General features: G+C 49.1%; 7 protein-coding genes across 7 annotated transcripts; 2 read left to right on the top strand and 5 right to left on the bottom strand.

Annotated features, from left to right (window-relative positions):
* Window positions 1-2,052: 2,052 nt before the first annotated feature.
* N7508_005267 (glycoside hydrolase family 55 protein) lies at window positions 2,053-6,648 on the bottom strand (the record flags this gene model as incomplete). The annotated part of the gene is made up of 6 exons (XM_058463333.1): window positions 2,053-2,981; window positions 3,037-4,888; window positions 4,948-5,095; window positions 5,163-5,500; window positions 5,559-5,768; window positions 5,923-6,648. The coding sequence occupies 6 exons, from the start codon at window positions 6,646-6,648 to the stop codon at window positions 2,053-2,055; spliced, it is 4,203 nt and encodes a 1,400-aa protein (XP_058319811.1).
* A 946-nt stretch (window positions 6,649-7,594) lies between these two features.
* N7508_005266 (uncharacterized protein) lies at window positions 7,595-11,633 on the top strand (the record flags this gene model as incomplete). Its single annotated transcript, XM_058463332.1, has 6 exons — window positions 7,595-7,868; window positions 7,924-10,571; window positions 10,628-10,766; window positions 10,871-11,054; window positions 11,138-11,141; window positions 11,208-11,633. 6 exons carry the CDS (start codon window positions 7,595-7,597, stop codon window positions 11,631-11,633), a joined length of 3,675 nt encoding a protein of 1,224 aa, XP_058319810.1.
* Window positions 11,634-11,937: 304 nt separating this feature from the next.
* On the bottom strand, window positions 11,938-12,591 carry N7508_005265 (uncharacterized protein; the record flags this gene model as incomplete). Its single annotated transcript, XM_058463331.1, has 1 exon — window positions 11,938-12,591. One exon carries the CDS (start codon window positions 12,589-12,591, stop codon window positions 11,938-11,940), a length of 654 nt encoding a protein of 217 aa, XP_058319809.1.
* A 1,304-nt stretch (window positions 12,592-13,895) lies between these two features.
* On the top strand, window positions 13,896-14,759 carry N7508_005264 (uncharacterized protein; the record flags this gene model as incomplete). Its single annotated transcript, XM_058463330.1, has 6 exons — window positions 13,896-13,937; window positions 13,999-14,067; window positions 14,120-14,178; window positions 14,252-14,441; window positions 14,526-14,634; window positions 14,692-14,759. 6 exons carry the CDS (start codon window positions 13,896-13,898, stop codon window positions 14,757-14,759), a joined length of 537 nt encoding a protein of 178 aa, XP_058319808.1.
* A 5,879-nt stretch (window positions 14,760-20,638) lies between these two features.
* On the bottom strand, window positions 20,639-21,286 carry N7508_005263 (uncharacterized protein; the record flags this gene model as incomplete). Its single annotated transcript, XM_058463329.1, has 1 exon — window positions 20,639-21,286. The coding sequence occupies one exon, from the start codon at window positions 21,284-21,286 to the stop codon at window positions 20,639-20,641; it is 648 nt and encodes a 215-aa protein (XP_058319807.1).
* A 102-nt stretch (window positions 21,287-21,388) lies between these two features.
* N7508_005262 (uncharacterized protein) lies at window positions 21,389-21,939 on the bottom strand (the record flags this gene model as incomplete). The annotated part of the gene is made up of 2 exons (XM_058463328.1): window positions 21,389-21,801; window positions 21,852-21,939. The coding sequence occupies 2 exons, from the start codon at window positions 21,937-21,939 to the stop codon at window positions 21,389-21,391; spliced, it is 501 nt and encodes a 166-aa protein (XP_058319806.1).
* A 37-nt stretch (window positions 21,940-21,976) lies between these two features.
* On the bottom strand, window positions 21,977-22,567 carry N7508_005261 (uncharacterized protein; the record flags this gene model as incomplete). The annotated part of the gene is made up of 1 exon (XM_058463327.1): window positions 21,977-22,567. The coding sequence occupies one exon, from the start codon at window positions 22,565-22,567 to the stop codon at window positions 21,977-21,979; it is 591 nt and encodes a 196-aa protein (XP_058319805.1).
* Window positions 22,568-23,881: the final 1,314 nt, after the last annotated feature.

The raw sequence follows: 23,881 nt of genomic DNA, 5'->3' as shown, positions 1-23,881 counted from the left end.
CTCTACAAAAATCTACTATATACGCCTTAGTTGATCTAAAAAAAACCCGTTGTTCAAAGTAAAGTGATGATAGGAGGTTTAAACAGGCAAAAATGCAATTGATATAGGTCAAGAACGCAATAGTCATAGGCTTGTCCTAAAAGCTGCGATTTAATCATGGCCAGTACAGCGATTAGAGTCGCTATCCCAACTATCTCATTGATTTACACACCGTGCCACCCAACCAACGCAGTTAGTCAAATTTTGACCGGCTTTATAAACGTTTTGCACAGCCTCAACGTCAGGAATTGGCCTAAGCCTCCATATGATTTCAAAATATACACAAAATCCCGATGACACACAGCTCTCTACGAAGGGTGCCTCGTATAGTGTCAGAATATACCATGGCTCCTAGGCTTCGTAAAAATACCACCACCAATTCACTTAGTGTCAAGAACTCGTGGAAGGGTAAACAGGGGGTGCATAAACATGAATTTTCAACATCCCCGAGAATAGCTGAGCTCAGGGATTTCCTCTAATAAGGATGTTTATAATCACTGAACTGTCCACGAACGCGCACATGAACGTTCACCTGAGCCTAGAGTACGTTGGGACCGATGGGTTAACCGCGTTGAACTAACGGCGTGGATCTGACGGCGTTCCCCGAAGCTCGAGTGTGGTGAAAAATGCAAGCACTCTAGGGATTGGTGTATGAAAAGATCCAGGCTCCTGTGGTATGTACGTACGTTCGCTACTCCCACTGAGCCGTGGACCAAAACACAGGAGCTATGTTCGGAGAAAGTGGTTGAGAGAGAGCGGTGATGGGGGAGATTGGTGAATTAGGAGAGAGAGCTCAGCCGCTTTTTAGCACTGTAGACCCCACTGTATCGCCTGTACATAAAGGCCGTGACGAGACTCTAAGATTCAGTCAGAAAGTGGATCACTCTACATGTACATACTCGGATATATAGTCGTTCTATTCTAACCATTGCTACACTGGCACAAATGGAGACGGATGAGATATTTCGGCCCGCACGGGGCACCTGCGGTCTGAACACTGGCGATGTAGCCCTCGTTGACGGAGGGCTACAGCGCCGTGAGAGCTGCAGGCGGGCCCGTGGCACTCCGTATATTCTAGGAGGAAAACTAGCTATGCGGGAGCATACGTGGTATATACATGAGGGGGTACCGCGGTGGGCGGGAAGAAACCGTCGCGGAGAGATCCCGGCTCTCCCTCGAAACGGCGATGTTCTTTTCGAGGGAGGGGAAGGCCAGGCGATATTTGTGTGCGATGTCCGGCACGGGATATCGTGGGCCCGACGCAAGGGGCTCTCACGCAACAGTCCCGAATAGAACCTATCATGTATACTGCATATCGCTTTGCGAGGGGTCAGTGTAGATGAATTCTACTACTACTACTACTACTACTACTACTACTACTACCCTGTATCAGAAGGGCTCCAAGGTCATGTGGTCGCTACCGACGGTCTCCTCTCCCTGCAAATTCGATACTGCACGAGCACAACATTGGTAGCATGACGGAGTACATCATCCTCACTACCCCATCGGCATCCGTCTGCATTTTACACATGGCAAAGTTGTTCGAGCCATTCCGCGGTCTCGTTGACAGGAACCGCCAACGAGGGTTGTCCACCATGCCGTGCACCTGTTTCTAAGAAGAATGGGTCAAAATATATACATATTGAAACGATACACAGTGCCTGCCGGATTGACTCACCCGATTTTTAATATTCTAAATCACCCTTGTCTTGATTGAGATTCTGAGTGGGCATCATCTCTAGAGATGGGGCAGTCGACCTCCGCGCACCTACCGAGCGCGCAATTTCACTTTTTTGACTTCGCACTTGAAAAATATAGGCATTTTGCTGATTTGATACATTACGATAACAGTCAATGTCTGCGTCTGCCTAGACATGGGTGTACTTTCCTGTGATCCAAGGTTCCTGACAATATTACATAGTACTCTAGTGCATAGTCTGGGTCCAGGTGCATCATTGATCTAAAATGGATGGAATTGTTCAACAGGTCTATATAGTTCAAAATGAGTCTCAGCTAAACAGCCGAAGTTGATGAAGCCGATTCACTGGCACTACTACTAGTAGAAGTCTCCGTATCATCATCCCACAAGTACAACGGACCAGCACAGTAAGTCTTGCCCGTTTGCAACGTCTCCGAGCATCGAGAATCATCAAGTGACGGGTTGACGGCCACGAACAAAGCATGTGTGATACTTTCCTGGGCACAAATTCCAACACAGGTTTCATTGGCAGCAGCCTCATGCCATCTTCCACAATTGAGGGTTGTTCCCTCGGCCACAGTCGCGTTCGTCGGCGGGGCAGCCCAGGCCTCGCTATACCCATTTGATTTGCTGGGAGTAGTTGACCCTGTACCGGCCGTTCCACTGGAGTGCGCACCACCGGGTGCCGATAGACAAAGATTCATGCCGTAAATCTTGCTGGCAATTTGCAGATTGTCACAGTCGAAGGAGATCCAAGGGTTGTATTTGCGGAGATCCCCAGTTGAAAGCGAGTAAGAGTACTCGATTGTGGTGCAATTGTTTGTTGGCTCGAGGGAGTATGTGTCTTCGCAAGTCAAAGGAAGACAAAGCTTGAGCCCTGCTTTCATGGAGAAGCAATCCACAATTTTCTCCTGGTTACCCATGTAGAGTGACGCGGATGAGACCTTGTTTGCCGCTGCGATGGATGTGCAGTTGTCTCCTTCGACTGTTGTGTAGTAGTTCTCCGAGAGACAGAACTCGTCTTCCTCCTCGATGGTCCCCCAGGTAATTTCAAGGATGTCGGTAGGACCGGAGAGGCCGCATCGGCTATTCAGTTCTACTAGGACCTCTTGATAATAGTCGTCGTACATCGAGTAAGGCGTCTGTTGCATCATCTGGAGACGAGTTGTGTAGCAGTAAGAGCAAGCTTCGTTTTTAGGCATATCCGCGGTGCTTTGAACCAAAGTGAAATCACTGATAACGTCTTGTAGAGGAAGGAGTCAGTTGCATGTACCGTGAGAGGGAATTCTGTAACATACCATTGCAGTATTTGTCTGTGGCTTTATCTTTGCTGCAAGTTTCATTGTAACCGGCCCAGATACGGCCACCATACAGCTCTGGAGGAGAGCCGCTGATGTTATATCCGCCGCAGTTAGTTTGCACAGCCCCGAACCACTCACTCAGGCTCTCGCCGCAGCTAGTGTCGCAGACAAGGTCCGTCAGGGTGTCATTGTTCAACGAGCCATGCCATTTGCGAGACATCATGCTCTCAAGGTATGTTTCACACTTGATATTTGCTGTCAGTGAAGTTTTGCAAGTGTCCGGAAGATCAATCTTCTCCAGGCTGTCAGAACTGTAGATAGAAAAGCCGTCGAATTTACGCTGGCCAATAGTCGTATCCAAACCACCAATCCAGACGAGAATTGAAGAAAGAAGCCCGTTGACATTGTCCTTGGCGTATGTCGGCACACCTTGGAAGGGGGTGACCATTTCCACAATTGCCCTGGTACAGAGGTTGTAAATCCAAAGATCATGACTTTGCTCAATCTCGAACCCGCGTTGCTGGCAATCCTTTGTATCGAGACATTTTTGAGAATAATCTGAATACCAACTGTACAGACCGCTACCCAAAACCCAGATAGAAGTTGAATCTATGATACGCACAGCCCAAGAAAAGGCACATGCAGCAGAGCTTGAATCACAATTCTTGAATAATGGGTCATTGGGGAATGAGCCCGGTGTGAATGGACTAGGAGCCTGGGGAACAGGTTGGTAGTATGGTGACTCTGTTTGAATCATTCCCATGAGAATGTTGCTTGCACCAGAAAGCTGATACTGATAAAGTGTGCAATGCTCCGAGGCCGTGCCATATAGCCACGCGAGCTTACTCTCAATTAGAATACCACGGCCTGCAAAAACATCGATTTGATCTTGGGTAGTCACATCCATATCGTGATCTGCGACCCAAACCCAGATGTTCTCGAGATAGGCGTTGGACGAAGGTGTGAGATGAAGGAGAAGAGATGCCGCGACGCAAGCAGGTTTGACTTTGCCTGACTGATTAGGACATTCGGACTTCTGTAGTTTGGATCCAATGGCTCCGCCAATACGAATATGAGAGTCCCACATTGCAGCTGATCCTTGGACGGACTCGGCAACGTTCCACTGCACGAGAATTGCGCCAGCAGTGGGGCCCGAAACAGTGAAAAGCATGTCCTGAATCTCAACAATACCAACATCGTCCTCAACTCCCACCTGGACAGCCACATGCGGATTGTCAATATCCTCAAATTTTTTTCCTGTTGCCATGATTTGAGACCAAGCTTGTCCGATGATGCGGGAGCCGACGGGAACCTTCAGTGTATCCTGAATCATGTATACTCCGAAGGGGAAGTAGACAATCGAAGAAAGGTTGGCGGCGTAGGAGAGGACAGAGTTGAGTATAACGGTGTCATCAGTACTGCCATCACCCTTTGCGCCGAAAGTTTGAACATTGATAATATCACTTGCCTTAACATCCTCATATTGAGGTCGTCGGCGGGTAAAAAGATTAGACTTGACGTAAGCTTGGGTTCCAAGCAGCTTCTTGTTCATGGATCCGGTAGTGATGTCTGCACCAGACACAAAGGATCCTGTGCCTTCGGCGTTGGTGACCCTCCCGAATCCCCAGGCATCCTTGAGAACCTCATCACCACCTGCTAGAAGAACTTGGCCTTTGACGTCATCTGTGATGGCTGTTTTGACATTGAAAAAGCCGACGTTTTTCAAAAGCAGGGATGTCGAGTTTTCGGCATAGAGAGACGTGATGATACCATTTGGCGTGTTTGCAATGATGGCATCGGCCAAAACGAGAGAGCCAACACCTTGACCGGTGCCCTGGGCGCCGCCAGCCTAATTCCGGTAAGCTTCATGTTTGACCAAGATATGATGTTCGGAATACCAAAACATACCCCTCCGACGATGGTCAAACCATTTGTACAAGACTCAATGACATAGTCCTGCATAGTCCATGCCCAGTCCCAGTGAACCTGAAGGGCTGTATTACACTGGACAAAGACAAGCTGGCTTGAAGTGAATTGTTGGTTTCCAAAGTATGCACTGTAGTTCATCACGTTAGAAGACATCCAAAGAAGAGAAAACCAGAAGATTCTGGTATATTGCTTACCCAAAGTTGCCTCCCACAAAGGTGAGGTCTGCGAGGAAACCACCCGAGCCGTTCTCCATATAAATTCCCTGCTGTGTATTGCTCGGAACATCCGAGTTATACACCATGTAGAACTCGATGTTCTCCAGAGAGGTTCCCTGAGCAACCTGCCAGTGAATGGCACAAATATAGGCCGAGGTGTCCGTTTGACGAATGTCGATCTTGAAATTCCTCACACTGCGCAGGAAATTGTTTTGATTGACATACCACTGCTCGTCATCACTGACATAGACATCGGAAGTGATGACACCCAGACCGACGAAGCTCGAGGCTGCCAGGATAGTTGGCACATTGATCGGCTTTCAGTAAGTTAGTGAGAGCTTTCGTATGACCCCAGTACTAGAATGTAACACTCACGTCTCCCAGGAACTCCGTATTATAGTATTGAATCAACGGAGAGCTGACAAGGTAGGTGCCTTTGGGGAACCAAACTGTAGCAGGATAGATGGTGCTGGAGCCGCAGTCAGGGCCACATCTTCCTCCCTCGGAGATAGCACGGTTGATGGCCGCTGTGTCGTCTGTGACTCCGTCACCAACAGCGCCATAGTCTTTGACATTTCTCCAAACCTAGAGAATATTGATCAGGGGCAGTTCTTAGTTTAGAAAAGCAAGGGAGAGATGAAAGAGGGACACGGGTCACGCCAGATTAGCACTGCATGATCGACGAGCGAAACGAAGTGAAAGTGTAGAAAGGGGGGATGGTGCTGAATGGAAAATCTACCTTGTAGCCGCTGGGTGCGAATGGACTTTGACCTGTCTGGTCCACTGTGGCCATCCAGTACTCGGAAGCATCATCACGCTTGTTGAGCGTCGCTTTGGCAGTCTTGTTGTCACTTATGTCACCAGTCTCATCACCACTTTCAAATGCACTGTAGCCATAGAGTCCATTTGGTCTAACCAGGGCCTGGGCGGGTGTATTGGAGTGTCTGCGGCCTTTGCCGTACTTCTCTCGAATATTAGCTGCAACCTGAGGCTGATCACCGGTCGGTTTGTTGACGGTGGATTCAGCGACAATGCGAGCAGCCTTAGCCAGCTCAGGTGGAATCACGTAAGGACTGTTTCCGCTCGTTTTATTCGATGAAGAGTCTCTTGTTTGAAGATGGGCAGTCTTCACAGACTCGGGGCTGTAGTCCAAAGGCTTAGCAGTTGCCCTTGCGCCCTTGCGGGATTCAGAAAAGGTATCTTTGTTGAAATTGGGATTCTCCGTTCGATCTTTGTTGACTTCTTTCAAGACCGCAAGTGCATTTTGTACCATTTCGAGCGCATTGCCATGACCGGTTGCGCTCGCATTGCCACGCTTATGATGGAGATGACTATGATGAAGATGATTGTGATGGATTTGAGCATGATCAGCCCACACTGGAACCCAGAAGATCGTCAGGGCAAGTACTGCGATCAGCGGCAACAAGCCTTGATCGGCAAACCGTGATCTGCCACCCAGTCTCATCTTCAGTCAACCCTCGTGGCATAGATGAAAGACCTCCCAAGTCTAGGGGAATACTTAACCATAAATCCGTCTGGCCTCGGCCGGAGCTCGCGACCCAATTCCATCCACACTACTTGATGCAACCCGACATTTCTTCCATCAAATTTCGTTAAGCGATGGGCCGGAAGTTCCCCTTGATGCCAAGAGACTCTATACTCACGGTCTCCTTCACGTTGAACCAACCAGGGGATCGCATAACACCCATTTCTGGATACTGGCATGCGCTACCTGGCTTGGCCATATTGATGTCTCAGCCTGTTCCCGAAGCTACTGCACGCTCCAACTAAGAAGCGAAATGAGCCTCCACAGGGGGCCGGATACAATGTATTGTGCTAGTCGAAGCTAGCGTGTGACAATACCATTATCCACCGGGGGCTACCAGTCACAGCGGTGCAGAGACAGACACAAGAGATCTTGATTGTGAGCTTCATACTTGCAGCACATGAGGCTAATGCTGTTTTGTCTATCTTGGCCAAGTTCAAGCAAGCTTTTGCGATTCCTATCAACCGCGATATAGTACTGGCATCGGTCGCGGACCAGCCGGCAAGGGTAAACGCCAAGGATGCCAAGGATGCCAAGAGGCCAACCAAGCCCTATCGCGAACTGCGCCAAGAATACTACTCTACTCCGTACTACAGCAGCCTCTATGGGGCCTCACTATAGTTCCTCGTTGTTTTGACGCTTGAGATATGTCCGCAAGTTGAATTTTTCACAGCTACGGAGTACATACTTCGAACTATGAAGCACCGGATCAAAATTGAGGAAATTAATCCCTCACGCTAACACGGAGGAGAGCCTAGGCTACACCCAGTAGTAACTGAGTACGGAGTACCGGATGATAGAAGTAATTTTAGTAGAAGTAGTAGAAAACGAGATCGCACCCTGCGAGAAAGATTTGTGAAGCACAATGGGGGCCTTCCATTTCAATCGGAGCCTTCTCTGGCTTTTTGGCCTAACTTGTCTCTTCTTGTTGTGCCAGAATGCCAAAGCCAAAGGCTGCAGTGCCCTCGCCCCTTGTGCCACTGGCTGCTGTAACAAATTCGGTTACTGCGGAATAACCGACGACTTCTGCGGTGCCGACTGTGTCGCTAGCTGCGATTTTGAACCAGAGTGCTCTGTCTCAAAACCCTGTGCTCAGGGATGTTGCAATAAATTTGGGTTCTGCGGTTTAGGACCTGACTGTAAGATCTGATCTTGCCCAATCTTTGAACTTGTGTGTCTGATACCTCATTCTAGTCTGCGGAGATGACTGTGTTGGGACCTGTGAGAGAAAGTCCGAGTGCGATCCCGGAAAATACGGCGATTATGCCGAGTCTAAGAAATGTCCCTTGAATGTCTGCTGCTCCAAGTTTGGTTTCTGTGGAACTACCAAGGACTTTTGCGGCAACAAGAAAGTCAAGCGTCCCTCATGCCCTAACCAGGACAGCTTGAATCGAGTTGTTGGGTACTACGAAGGCTGGAGCGTTCAACGCCCATGCAATGTCTTCTATCCTGACCAGATCCCGGTTGGAGTCTACACTCATCTCAACTATGCCTTTGCTTCAGTTGACCCCGAAACGTTCGACGTCCTGGCTCCTAGCGAGTACGAGAAAAAGCTCATGAAGAGACTGACTGATCTCAAAAAAGCCGACCCTGATCTCAAAGTCTTCATTGCCATTGGAGGATGGACTTTCAATGATCCTGGTCCAACTCGAACGGTCTTCTCTGATATTGCGCGCTCAGAAGCAAACCAGAGGAAGTTCATTGCCTCTTTGAAGACATTCTTGACTGATTACAACTTTGATGGCGTTGATCTCGATTGGGAATATCCAACTGCAGATGATCGTGGTGGGCGTCAAGAGGACTTCAAAAACCTCCCCAAATTCCTCGCCAACCTTAAGAATACTCTCAAAGAAACAGCTGGCCGTGATGGGGTTAGCATAACCCTTCCTGCTTCGTACTGGTATCTGCAACACTTTGATCTCGAAAACTTGCACAAACATGTCGACTTTTTCAACATCATGTCCTACGATCTTCACGGGAAATGGGATTTGGGAAACCAATGGCTTGATCCTGTTCTCAACTCTCACACCAATCTGACCGAGATCAAAAATGCCATGGATCTCATCTGGCGTAACGACGTCCCCTCCGACAAGGTGGTTCTTGGATTGGCATTCTACGCTCGTGTCTTCTCTGCTTCGGACCCTGCCTGCATGGAACCTGGATGTCCCTTCGTTTCGGGCGGTAATCCAGGTCCCTGCAGTGATGAAGTTAGTATCCTACTCAACTCCGAAGTCAAGGATATCATGAGCGAGAAAAAGCTCACATCAAAACTCGACAAAGACGCTGCCGTCAAGATACTGAAGTTCGACACGAATCAGTGGCTCACATATGACGACGAAGAAACCCTCGAAATGAAGACCGATTTTGCCAAGTCCCAGTGTCTTGGTGGTGTCATGGTTTGGGCAGTTTCTCATGATCATCCATCTGGCAACTTCTCTACTGCGTTGGCTAAAAAGACCGGCCGAAAGGGCACCTCACTAGCCTTTGACAAGACGAAAGATTCAATGGAAATCCAGAAGACCCATCTCCAATGTCGATGGACCAACTGCTTCGAGGGTTGTCCCAGTGGATGGACAAGTGTTGCTCGCACTGACAAAGGTGCTCGCGGGGACGAGAGAATGTGGGATAACACCGGATGTGGTGGTGATGCACAGCATACCTTCTGCTGTCCACCAGACTCTGAGCAGCCCAAGTGCGGTTGGTATACGCACAACAATGGCCACTGCAAATCACAATGCCCGTCCGGGTATGTGGAAGTTGGATCGAATTTCCAGCATTGCAGCAACAACGACAACGACTACCAGGCTGCATGCTGTACAACAGACACAAACAGCATGAAGCTTTACTCTCAATGTGACTGGGCTGGCGGTGCGCCAAATTGTGACGACGGAGAGTGCCCAAGCAGCATGAAATATTTCCTAAATTCAACCACTGGCAGTGGTGGAAACTACTGCAACCCGAAAAGCGTCAAATATACCTGGAACGGTAATGAAGGTACTTCCTGGGAGACGCGAAAGTACTGCTGCGATGACGACGACAAGACCAAATGGGACGACTGCGAATGGAGAGACGACATTGGTCTCGCACTTGCTGATGGTACTGTCAAAGATTACTGCTTCAGCGGCTGTCCCGATGACAAAGTCCGCATCGCCATGGATCAACACCGAGACGGCTGCAAAGGCGACGGTGGAAAATCCATGTGCTGCAGCGCGAACTATGTCACGAAGAAGAAGCGATCCTACACTGATTCTGAAAGCCGACTTGAGTCTGAAGTGAAAGCATTCATGAAAAACCCAGACTGCGGTAGCGATGCCTACAACTTCAAGCGCGATCTGGAAGGCATGGACTTTGTGGGCCTCTTCTCAGAGGAATACAACCACACATCGGTTTTACATCGTCGGTTTGATACCAAGCCGTATGATGCTATGCGCGGCCTGATGCTCGATATCGGCTTCACGTTTGTGGCAGGCCAAGCAGCCATCGAAATTTGGAACAAAAACGTTGCTTCTGTCTACAAGAATTTTGCGGTCACTAAACTCCAGTCATGGCTGAAGAAGAATTCTGAATGGAAGGAAGATGGAATGGTCGATTATTCCGCCTTGATGATCTGCAACATGGGCATATTCGACGACAAGATTGGAGGTGAAGACAGTGAGCTCAGCTGCGAATACCCATATCCAACCAGCTGTCCAGACGGAGAAGCCGAATGTGATGATGAGGATTCAGACGTCGATGATGAGGGAGGAAACCTCGAGGCACGGAGTTTGGAAAAGAGAGCGGGTCCCCGGCCCTCCACATTAAAATTCCGCGATGGGGGTTCCCTTTTCTGGCAATCTTTCGGGGTATGTTAAGAGACTCCCCTCCGATTTGACTCCAGACTAATTCATGGAAATCACAGTATAGAAGCAGTGGTGAATATCCTATAGGCCACCGCATTTGGGACCATGCATATGGATTACGAAACGCGGATGATTGTCTGGATACGACCCTTGGGAGTCAAAGGATCACCACTGAGGCGGGCAGACGACCCTATTCAGGTAATATTCTCCTTTGTGGCTTTGAATGTGGCTTTGTTCTCTTCAGCTTTTTGACATCTCTCATTTCTTTGTTATGTTGTCGTGATTTGACTGACCAAATGCAGTGGAACATTACATTGAACTGAACACGATTCTCGGGTTCCTCAGCAACGGTTACGAAGGAGCCTTGTCAACCGGGGGACGACCCAGGAACCCTGCCCTACCTCGTCCATTCCTGGAAGCACTCAACACTCCCATGCTGCGCATTGCACCTCCAATGATAGGTGGGGGGCATCGTCAACTCCGCTTGTAAGAGTCATGAATGCTCTTGGAAGCAGATCAAATGACCAGCATTTCATGGTTCTCATTCAGGGCCTAAATTCGCTGAAAAGTCGGGTAAGACCTCGAGACCCCGTATCTTGGCTCAATCTTGGGGGCTTCTCTTACTGATTCATTTTCTAGATGTGGCGTGATGAAACAAGATTCAGAAACATGAACACTATGATGCAGGCCGATAATCCGAACGAAGCCCTACGAAGCATCAGATCTGTCATCACTGTCATGAATTATCTGAATGATCCTCGAGTACGTCCTCATATGGTTGACACTTCAAATGAAGTCCGCAGGGAGTGGGGCCTAGTAGACCAGCAGTTGAACGCCGATGGAAATGAGGCTGTCTATGCCCAGGATTGGTGGGATCAATGGTTCCGAGACCGGCTTCAGCATATTGGAATAACGAATACCAATTGGGCCCTTGGCCGGATAGCCGACATGAGACGACTGTGGGCAGTGAGGACGGGATCCAATGTTACACCTACTATCGAGACCCTGGACAAGTTGAAAGCGGATGCCACGGATATGAAGATTGACATGGATGATCTAGATTGAAACTGAATAACCGTGTGAATTGATAGATACATGTATATAGTTCATACAAGATGTCTATTAAACCGTGTTTCAATGGTCTACGGCAATGGGCCTCGATGACACAGCAATCCATGCTGCTATAGAGGACGTAGAGGATGGATGACGATAGTGACTTTTTTTGACATTGCGTCGACCGTGTCTTGGATGGTTGATTGACCGGGCGGTTCAATGCAATAAACATTTCGGTCGCAGAGCCGACAATATGCAGCTATTGAATCTTGAGTGTAGTTACTGCAGTATTCAAGTCCCACATGACATGAAAAATTCACAAAACATCAGTACCGTCGGGTCTCATCGAATAACTGTCCTTCATATAAGCCGTGTCCTGCATATCCGACCACACCTCGAACAACGAGGACAGGGAACACTTCATCCACCCTGGAAAATCCTCATATGGATCTACCTCCAACGCCTCGATGAGTTTCACATAATGACGTCTCTCCTCTTCGTATTTCGAGTTCTCTGGAAGGGGTGCGTTTTGTAACGTTTGAAAACTTTCTTCGTCAATGACAATAAACATGCGATACCCAGGAAATACATCGAGCACACCACGCTCAATTGCGTCGGCCCTGAAATGCTCGCGGAGCTGGTCGATCGATGCTCCGTCGAACTGGGAAGCATCTTCAATGACCCGTGGCTGGTAATTGGGCCACATTTCATCCCAGGGAGTGATGTTGAACTCATTTGCATTGGATCTTTCGCGAAGGGAAGATTCGTATTCCCCGTAGAATCCGTTCTTCATGTACTTCGTGGTGAGGTCGACCATACGCGGGAAAGCGGCATTGGATTGGGGAGTGTAGGTCGTCCGGTAGATTGTGTAGCCCCAGGTGGGCTCAGAGTAATGGAGCCAGTCATAGATGTTACGAATGGACCATGGAAGCCAAGGGTATTGCTTCATCGGCTTTCGAAGTAGCGACATGATGGGTCGACTTAGGATGTTGCGGTGGTTCAGAGGTGAGTTGAGGACGGAAAAAAGCCCAGCCTCATTGGAACCTTGGAAGGACCGCTTTATAGTCCTCAGGGCTGAGAGCAGGTTTATATCAAACTTTCCGTCCCCCTTACAATACCCTACTAGTACTGGACCCTGGTCAATCTAGTGTCTCCAACATAAATTACCGTTAGTTCCTTGGCATCATTCCCACATTATCTTGGCATGTTCGCATCTGAACTAGGGCCGTGGACAGAGTACGGAACACGGAATAGAGAGTAGAGTCAATGTTACTGTTTCTCCATGGGGCACTTTCAAGGTTGTATCAATCGAGAACCTCGCCAGTATCAGAAAAACATGCATAATAGGCAATCTCCAAATCTTCAGTCGGCCTTGTTGCTACATATCTCATTGCCGAGAGCCATCCACCCCTCTAGCCGACTTCTTCGACCCAAATTCGAGACTCAGGTATGTCAGTCTGAATAGGTGGAAGCTCCGATGTGTTTTCTTCATGATATACCCCGAAAATAATCATGAGGTATGGCGGTATACTCGACTAGATGCTGGAATTTGGCGGTGTTGACATTAAAACCGCCCCCGCAATGGTAATTTTACGCGTTCAGAGTGCGCAGAGAGTCATAGAGTGCTGGAAAATGCGCAGAATCAAATTGAGCAGAGAGAACAAATGTACATCGACCGTGTATATCTCCGTTAAAAAAAGAGGGAGCCGTCAAGTAGAAGAGAGAAGGGTTGGAGGGGATGAAATGCGGCGCGTCACGTCGCGCATCACGAAGAAAAGATCACCTCCCCCCAAATCCCCTTTAGCCCTTTTCGACCCACCTCAATGCATCGCTTTCTTTGCCTTTGCCTTTCTTTAGACAATGGCTCCTTTTGATTTACCTCAGTTCCCCCAGTAGACTACCTAAAGATGGCCTTATGACTTGATGCGCTGGCTGGGCTGTTGTGCCGATAATAATGTGTGGAGAGCTTTGAGGACTAGTACCGGGATCGATGTTCGTCTTGCTTGAATTGGGATGTTGTGTGGCGAAGAAGATTGCCATGCTACTAGATATGAAAACGGAGCAGCAAGTCCAAAACCACTAGACTCAATCAGGTGTCAAGAGTTGAATATACCCCGTTAGAAGAGTCAATCAAAAAAATAAACTAGATGCAAAAACTCACCAACGAGAGGGGAGGGAAAGTAATCCGGACAATCACGTGACTGCGCGTCACACACTGACGCGCCTCAATCGAACTTTGAGAACAACAAGACATGAACAGCTCAACGTGGCACTATGTCTTACTATGATATCGACTCAATATTAACAGACGCACAAGTATGTCAACAATGACAGCAAGGATTTAGCCCCAGAATAAACACAGGCTTACAGAATCCAGAAACTGCCCTGTACCTTCGAGCTCGAGGTACCGGGACTAGGAATCCTCGAAGGCAATCCGGGCGAAGATGTCTGTATCCTACCTCCTTACTGTGCCATTCAAATAACTAACCAGGATCCAGATCAAAGCTGGAACCCGGATCGACCTGCCACTATGGCTTGGTGAAATGCTTTCGATCGGGTAAGGCCCCTACCAACCTCATTCTCGACTCTCTACGTGGGAATCCGACCATGTCTAATTTCAATTGATATAGAGCACGACTGGGTACCTCCCGTCTAGTCACACTCGATATGCTAGATGCACTTTCAGAGCGGGTGATGAATGCACTGAAGGCAGACCCCCGCACAATCGATCTGCGCGCTTTGGCACCCCATTTTTACAATCTCAGCGAACGTATTCTCGAACTATTCGAAGAAGAAGAGATAGTTGATGTTCTTGGTGATGTAAGTGACGTGTGATTTTCTATACTTTGCATATGATACATGTGAAGAAGGTTCTCGACTGGGCGGGAACTAACTATACGCTAGACATTCAAGAAACGAGCGGCGGAGATTGCAGACCACGCACATAATTCGCGTGGTGCGGTTGGTGACGGAGTTGATTTCTTGCGTGGGTTGGATGAGACTGAGCGACAGTGTAAGTTGTCGCTTCTTTGACTTTGGGTGTGTAAGACATTACTGATCGGCTGGAGAGTGTTCCGGGCTGCTTATGATCGAGCAAAAGATATGCGAATTTGGTCCGGAGAAGCGAAGCGGAAATGAGAGGGTTTGTGATAGAGCGTTTTCTTTTCTCATGGACTGAGCTGTGCTCGTCCGTGGATATTTTGATAGATACAATTCGATTTAACTTTATTTCATTTGATTCTTTACGCTGATAGGCTGGTGTCGGATATTAGTGGGTTTCATAGTACGTGCTTCGTCTACCTACTCACAGCGTGGCCACATGGAGTGATAGGGTGTGTGTAGCTAATTGGAATACGAGAGCAATATATGAGACTTTGTGCGAAAGTCCCAGAGAGCAAAAGTCTGCTTTGTCTGAATTTGTGACGTGGAAATGGGCAAAATTGACAGATGAAACCCGACTATACGACAGGTCCGAAAGCCTGGGAAGGGTGGAGACCCTACGCGAGCCGCGACCTGGGATTTCCATGGGAGATCGCCTGGGAACTACATACTTCTCTCAGTCAATAGACGTTCGACGTCCCCGAAAGACTCAAATGTGGCTACCTAATGAAAGGGACCCCTCATCCCAGGGATCCGTCAGAATAGATGAGTGAGGTCGCTTTTGGTTTGCAGGGGTTGAATTGCTCGTTTCACAGCTGAGAAAAGTATTGGCTTCTTACATTGCCACTCCGAGACCAAACGCCCAGAGCAAGGGAAAGCTGAGACGGGTTTGCCCCACGGGCAGTATCCGATTGGCGACTATGATGTCAGGAACGCACTTAGCGTACTTAGCGTATGCAAAGGGATCGCCAGCTTAATGAATCTGCCGTGCTCGACGAATCACTGGAAACAACCGACAGCATACAAGTCCAGGTCGGACCTATGGAGCGATGGTCGGTTCATGTCGCCGAGCTGATTGGGATCCTGTACGCCATCAACATCATCAACAAGATTGCGCTCCGACACTGGAGAACATCCCACACGCGGGTGAGATCTGCCACAATCCTCAGTGACAGCAAGTCGGCCCTACAAGCAGTTCAAAACCCCGGGAACAAGTCGGGACAACAGATCATCCATGCCATTCTACAAGCAGCCAGGAACACCAAGTCTCACGGCACATCGATTCGACTACAGTGGATACCCGGACATTGCGAAATACCCGGGAACGACACTGCCGATTTACTAGCCAAAGAGGCAGCGATACCAGGGAAAACACACCTGTTCTGCTTTTTGCTGTCACGCGAGAGAGCACACATCAAGCAAGGGATCTACGCCCAATGGAAGAAAGAATGGAACGAGTCGGGGACCGGCGCCCATCTGCGTCAGATCGACCACACATTGCCAGCCAAGCACACGAGACGGCTCTACGGCTCCCTGCCTAGAAACCGAGCGTACTTGCTAACGCAGCTGCGAACCGGACACTGCTGGTTGTCAACATACGCCAAGGCTTTCCGATTCCAAGACGACGATCTATGCGTCTATGGCGAACGGGAAAGTGTTCACCACGTGTTGTTAGATTGTCCAAGACTGGGAATATTAAGGAGAGAGCTCCGAGGAAAGGTTGGCGACGCGTTCAACAGCATCTCGACTCTGTTGGGGGGACCAGGGGAAGAAGGAAGAGGTAAGATTGACAACACTTCACGGACCAAGACAGTGGAAGCTGTCTTGGACTTCGCTGAAGCATCGCAACGGTTTCAAAGCCGCGCGCCATGAGGGCAGCATGAATATAACGACGGCACAGAGGCCACGGCAGGCCTCGGCGAGGCTCAAAGTTCGCTTAGGAAGTGGTACACGGTCTATGTACATAGGAAGATATATATAGTAGTGGTAGGCTGCATATCGTTCGCGAAGTTGAACCCTAGATTGAGGTACAAGTGTGATAATTCATCTATATGAAGAGATCCAGCTATTTGTAGTTACAGCAGCTCATCTCCCTGCTGCCTAGCGGAGTGTCTGCCTAATAGGCAGCCACTCCTATAGATCTATATACATCACGTGACCTGGGATCCAACTCTCCCCCTGTGCCAAGGACCCGAAGGGGCCGAGGCACCTGAATGATCCCAGGGTCTGATCCGACGATTTCTTTCCCTTTTTCCAACAGAGGTTCAGACTCGATAACTCCCCCTGAATTGAGATTCAGACGCCTTACAAGGTCCTCGTGTGTAGACCTCGGTAAAGCTTTGGTAAAAACATCTGCCAAGTTGTCCTTTGTATTGACGCGCTGAGTATCAATAAGACCTTCCTCCACCTTTTCCCGAATAAAGTTATGCTTGACGTCAATGTGTTTGGCTCTGCTGTGGAACTCTGGATTCCTGGTGAGCTTCAAGGCTGCGTTATTGTCGATATAAAGGGGAACTGTGTCAATATGTACTCCCGGGATGCGGAGGTCATTGATAAAGTTGCGAATCCACATAGCTTCCTTCGCAGCCTCGGCGCATGCAATGTACTCCGCGTCCATGGTTGATGTAGCCACTGTTTTTTGTCTCCGGGATGACCACGATATGGGCCCTCCGGCAAGCGTGAACACCCATCCAGTTGTTGACTTGCGCGAGTCCTCGCATCCGGCAAAGTCGCTGTCGACAAAACCCCTCAGCTGAAGGCCATGTTTGTCTGAATAGACAATTCCTTTCCTTGCGTCGCTCTTCAGATATGCAAAAATGCGATCCACGGCATCCATGTGAGCCCGGTTTGGGTTAGATGCGTATCGAGCTACATACCCGGTCGCAAAGGCAATGTCCGGTCTTGTCTGATTGCTGCTAAAATTGAGCGATCCGACCTTCGACTGATATTCTTTGCGGAATTTGGTGTTGGCGACGTAGTCGCCCTGTTTCGCGAGCTTGGTTTTTCCGTCAAGGGGAGTTTTGGCCGGGGCCGCATCTTTGAAGCCATATTTGTTGACCATTTGGTCGATATATTGTTTCTGATGGAGATTGATCTCTCCTGGCTTCTGCTCTATGTGCATTCCTAAATACCAGGAGCACTCCCCCTCGTCGGATATCGGAAATTCCTTCGAAAATTGACCCTTGAAATCAAGGATTTCCTGAAGGCTTCTACCTATCACGTTTATGTCGTCCACGTGAACTTCGAGGATGAGCCCTGTTCCGTCATTGATGAAAACACATGGATCGTAGGCAGAGATTCGCCAACCCCAGCGGACAAGAGTATCCCGGAGCTTCCGATACCACGCTCGAGGTGACTGCTTCAAACCATAAAGGGCCTTCAGGAGCAGTAAACAACATCCACGAGGTAATTGCACATCTCTCGGAGCTTTCATGTAGACGGGTTTGTCCAAGGCACTGTTCAGGAACGCCGTTTTGACATCTCCCTGGTGAATGTGCCAATGACAAAGCGCGGCCAACGCGAGCAAGATGCGGGTGGAAGTCGATTTGACCACAGACGCAAACGTTTCCTCATAGTCAATGCCCTCTTCTTGTTGAAAACCTCTTGTCACTAGACGAGCTTTACGCCTAGTGACTTCGCCACCTGGTCCATATTTGTCCGTAGTGACCCACCGTGAGGTAACCGGTTTGATGCTATCCCGAAGAGGAACGACCTTCTATGTGCCTTTTTCTTTGTGCGATTTCAACTCTTCCATCTTAGCCTGGTGGTACTTTGTGCTCCCAGTACCATCCGTTTTCAGTTGTAGAGGTGGTGGAACGTGTTCAGAGTATACAGATAGACCAAATTTGAAGGCTTTGTGGCTATCCCTGACCGCCCCGCGTCGATTGTAATTCTCAATATCATGCGAGTTGGATTCGATCGTCTCTCCCACTGATCCCGGCTCGTGGGAAGCTTGAAGCTTCCTCCGACCAGCGTAGATCTGGTAATTTTCCCGAAGATTCGGCTCGGTCAGGCCTTTCACCTCGAATGGTCGAATCGCCCAAGACTCGTACGTTCCATCAGATCTCCGATAATTGCAATTGGCGACGTGACTGTTATCTTGCGACTTGATGCATGGGTAACAAGGTTGTTCCCCGTCACAATTCAATTTCATTCTTCGGCAGCGTACGCATTCCTCATCAGACGGATCTCCTTCCTCAAGAGGTCCCACTGAGGAGAATCCTATTGGAAGTGGAGAATCAGGAGGGCGATAGATTCTAGTTAGCAAACCATGCTGGGCTTTGTAGCTGCATGTTGACTTTCCGTGGATGCATGCCTTGCAAGGTCGTCCGCGGTCATATTTCTTTCCACTCCTACTTCCATGTCTGCACTGATCACAAGGAGGTAAATCATCCACACCCTGTGGCCGACATGCTAAGCGTTGAAGAAGGGTGTTGCACTTGTTGCACGGAATCTTCCCATCGCATGTCATTATCTTTGCTGCGCACCGGTAGCATTTCTGATCGCGAGGCACTGGTACAAATCCGAGCTTTTTATGCCTTTCCTCCTTTTCCGCCTGTTTTCTCGTCTGCTGTGCTGTTGACTTTTTGGCCCCATCCAGGTTCCTGTTGCAATTGAGTTTGGCTTTTTGACATGCTTCGCATTTTGGATTGCTTGGGTCAATGAGGAAACAAGTACGGTTTGTCTGGAAGCATCTTCTGCATGGCTGGTCCTATTGTACTCTTCCAATCTCTTTACGCCTGTGGCGGTTCTCAGGAAGTATCAGGCGTTTTGTTTCTTTCGACTGGAACCTGCAGCCTTGGTTGTCTCTTCTGCAGATCGAACAAGGCATTCCATTCTCCGCAGAGTCGCACTTCCGACCGTTCCGGAAACAACGGTCACATTTATCTTCATTAGGTAGGAAATTTTTCATATGGTTACCGCCATGTTTTGCGACAAATTGCCAGTATGCCTGTGAGATCTTGCCATCTTCTGAGTAGTACCAAGAATCGTCGTTCAAGCCCGACAAATCTGAGTCCGAGTGCTCTAAATTGATGTCACGTTGTCTGTGGGTAGCTCGGCGGCTTTTCCTTGGCGCTACTATAGGGTCATCAGGAAACTTGCGTTTGGCCATGCCGGCGTGCTTGGGTTGATTGAAATATTTGGACACATTTTTAAGTCCCAAGTCTCCGTTGTCGGTCTCGTCTTCATCATCGGCGTCTTCGACTTCATCTTGTGACTCGTGTGCCGCTTCCGATGCGGATGGATGACATGCTGTGAAAGTTTCGTTACCATGCATTATGTAATCGACTGATTTTGGTAAACGCACCAAATCCTCTGGGGTGATAGGATGTTTCAAATCATCTCGACTCCAACGATGGAGCATATCCCATATTGCGCGACGTTCTTCAGAAGACATTCTAGCAAGCCGACTGTATTCCTTGCTAATGCAATTCATATGTCAATCACTCGTCCATCGTAAGGAGAAAGACATATTGGAAGCTTCCCGCCTTCACGTATTTTCATGATACCATCCTTGTCTTTCGTGGGTGAGACCATCATGGACCATTATAGATACATCTGCTCCGTCATCAAGTGAAGCTTTGGTTGCTGCCATGTACTCGAGCTTGACTGCATAATGTAGGCGGGTTTGGTCCTGGTCATATCAAATTATAGTAGTGTCCTCCCTGGCCGACCAAGTAGATACGATGCGCAAAGGGTTCCAGCGCCAGTCCCACAATGAACACTCAAGTGGCAGCCCCAAAACAGAAGAACACATTTCCCCCCCCCCCTTGCTCTGACGGTGCAGACATCAACCAGATCAACTAACGCAGTGGTCCGTGGGTCAGTGGACCTTCATGTACACACAGCAGTCGATCTGGACAGGAAGCTTTGCCTGTTTTCCCCGTCCCAACGCGATGACCACGCCGCGTGTTACCGGATATTGGTTCGAGAGTTCGAGGACGCTTCAGCCACCTCACGTCCTCTAAGTCGATGACAACAAAACGGCCACCTAGGTCATCCCATAACATATTGCGCCACTCGCCGTCGCTGTGGACAACTCCGTGCGATCGGAGCACGGCCAGAGCTTTGTCGCGTTCCTGGTGCAAGAAGCTAGAATTCTCATTGTTGATGACATACTAAAGTCGCGTTCTAGACTAGCTCAGGATCATCATCTGGGCCATTAATTTACCATGGTACCAATACGCGACGCGTGGCTGAAAGTCTCCAAGACAGACGGGGATCTGATGTCCTTGCAAGCTCCTAAGGTGACGATAATTGTTCAACTCCGCTTGAAGGCGATGCTGCTTCCCCACTGTGGTAGCTTTAATGACCACAGTGTATCCATGTGATAGAAGGGTAGCTTTCACGAGGTAGCCTGTCCGACCACAGACGTGTAGTTGTTCGAACCCAAGATCTCGATCTCGGGCAAGTTGACGGTGAAGCTGGCGTGTGAACTCCTGCGGCCCTATGGGGTGTCTCTGACCACCGTGGAATTTCCAGTTGGGGCATTCTTTATCCAGAGGGTCTCGGTTGACCATGCCGCGGATGTACGCAATCGTGCAGTAGGGTCGTGTAGATTGCCCGTCTTTTCGAGAAGTCTGTTTTTTGTCCTGTCCTGCTCGTGTCCTCTCGCTTCCTCCAGTCGACTGAAGTTTGCCTTGGCTGCGACTCGACCGGCTGCGCGCCGCTACTGCGGTGGATGGCGAATGCGATTCTTCATCACTGCCGCTCCCTTCAGTCGACAAGTGCTTCGGAGTAGATATGCCTGGTTGACAACGAGCGCGAGAGCGTGTGTTGTGCATTTTCGGATCTCGTTTCCAGTGCGAGGGCCGATAATTAGAGGCTGGCGGGTCTTTACGGAGAGTTTCGGGAATTTCTCTCAACACGTCCAGATATTCAACCTCCTAGGTCGTTAGCTTGTCTTGTGCCGTATCATGCCACTCTTGAGACGGAGCTTCCGCGGCCAGCGCTTGAAGGGTGAACGCAAGCACCTGACCGATGGCGGTCCGGTGGAGGCGCCATTCATCGTCCGCCTGCACGTCTTGATTCGGGATACACAAGAAATATTGAACAACTGTGGGATCATCCTTTGGGATATGGAGGAAAACAAAAGCCTCCCCAGTGCAGATGTAGCCGTATCGAACTCCACTATCGATCATGTATGAGAATATCTGAGTGCCCACGGCGGCGACGAGGCGGGTAGCATAAAATTCAAACGTGTCGCCTTCCTGATCAATAACATCGCGAGCCAGTTCCATCTGGTGTAGACCCGCCACCAATTCGGGGATTGTCACCTTGTGCGGCGCTTTGAACTCCACTATATACACCGGTTTTTGTCGCTCGTTGGCCACAGTGTGCACGCAGAACTGGTCGGCGCGGCGATTGCGTCTTCGTGCAGCGCCCGCCCTCTTCTGTCTCTGTGCCGCTCCTCCCCGCCTTCCTCTGCCTCCCCCATGCCTAGTGTTCGCTAGTCGTTAGGGCGTCCGCGCGTCCTAAAGATTCATTTGCTCTAAGCTGTTCTCTAGCGAAGTTTCCGATAGGTTCGCGCGGTCATAGAAGGTAACACGGCCCTGGATTCCAAACTCGTGTCGAAGCAGTTCATCATCTCGCAACGCTTCAATGACTATTTCGACAAAGTTATCCACCGTGTCTCGCTCAAAATTTCGAAGGGACGCTTCCGAATAAATCGGCCTGTTCTGGATATTCGTAACAATATAATCTATTTGGGTATCTGAAGGGAAGAGGGCGCGCGAGGTAAAGGCAGGCGTGCGGTCGAATTTCCTCCAGACTTGCTCTTGGAATTTGGGGAAGTCAACCCAAGGGACTATGCGCTTGGGGTAAAGTCGGTTCACCGGGTCGGTCGCGTCGCCTTGAGTCGTGAGGGTCGCATCCGTCTCGACTCGGATCGCTTGAGATAAAGAGTTGTGGCAACGATCGAGAAGGCGAAACAGTGTGTTTGGCTGCACTCGCAGTTCTACCTCTTCTCGCGCTTTCCTCTCTTCTTCTCGCGCTTTCTTTTCTTCTTCTCGCGCCTGTCTCTCTTCCTCAAGCTGACGTCGTAGCTCAGCGATTGTTTCCTCCATCCCTTGTCCAACTCAGTGTTAGCAGATAATTGAGACACAGAAATCTGAAGTTAACAAAGCAGGGGATCCGCTACCTACGCGGGGAACAAACCATTACGGGCATGCGTGTCAGGATGTTTACCAGATTACTCATCCCATGGCGCTAGTCTGCTGATGCCTCAGGCAGAAAAACCGCTTTGGCCTTCGTGCTCACTTTTCAGAATGATAGGGTCCAATGTACGTATATACTCAAGGTTTCGCGGTGCCTACACTGCCAGTACCATGTCAGTACTTTGATAGCATCAAATTTTTTCCCTTACCATGCGATAAGTACAGTTATGATGAAGAGGATCATTGTCTCAATGACATTCATCACTCGCAATGTCCGCTTTTCACTTGTCAATCAAAATGCCCGCTGCACAGTGCTGTATGGTCTCACTTGAATGAAGCATATATGAAGCTGGTACTGTAGTCAGCAAAATTCCTTTTGTTCAGAAAGAATAGGAATTACTCATTTTCTCCCCATCATCCATGGATTAAGTCTGTGTATGCCCAAGACATTTGCGATTAGAGGTCACCTCAAAGAGGGTAAAGAGACATACCTGCATAGTTAAATACCTCGTCAAGATCTGGGGCCAAATCCTCCTACATTGGACCTGCGTCCACAGCTCGAGGAGGTCAAGCTGGGCTTTCAGTCTGCCAATTGGCGTCCAAGACAGTCTCACAGCCATAGCTGCCTAAGGTCTCTGGATTTACCTCCGTATATGTTATAAATCTTTCGATTTATATCTCTATCATCTCTATCACATCTCTTAAGGCCTACTGTCGGTGTGTCGCGAGTCGATAACGGTCGCTGTTACCTCGCAGCGCCCGCGCGATCGAATCCGTCATAATGTGGATCATATCATCACCGAATGTCATAGGTGGAGGGTCTCACGTATATGTATATGAGGACAGCGTCTTCCGGATGAATGATCAATATTCAGGAAAGCTATATTCGACTGTAGTTACAAGACGTTGCTCGAGGAAGCAAATCCTCGCGCTCAAGGGAATCTATATGTATCATGTAGGTCCCATAGGTCATTTCTCCGTTCATCCTGTATGCTTCACGGTATTTCCTGACAACAGGACCTACAGCTCCTGGAGGTTTATGGTTTAGCTCCGGGAAACGAAGAGTGATTTCCCCCCGAAAGATCGGTGACTGGGGACACACTGGAAGGGTCCCGTCGGCGGACCTTGCGTAACACTACAACTGAATGGAAATTTGCGACTTCATTCTCTTTATGAGAAATTTCTGAATCTGCTGGAATTTGCTAGGTGCTTGAATTTGCTAGG

Source organism: Penicillium antarcticum (assembly GCF_028974205.1).
Source record: "Penicillium antarcticum strain IBT 31339 chromosome Unknown utg000005l_segment0_segment0, whole genome shotgun sequence".
In the NCBI taxonomy this organism is placed as follows: Eukaryota; Fungi; Ascomycota; class Eurotiomycetes; order Eurotiales; family Aspergillaceae; genus Penicillium; species Penicillium antarcticum.
This window is presented reverse-complemented; position numbering and strand designations above follow the sequence as displayed.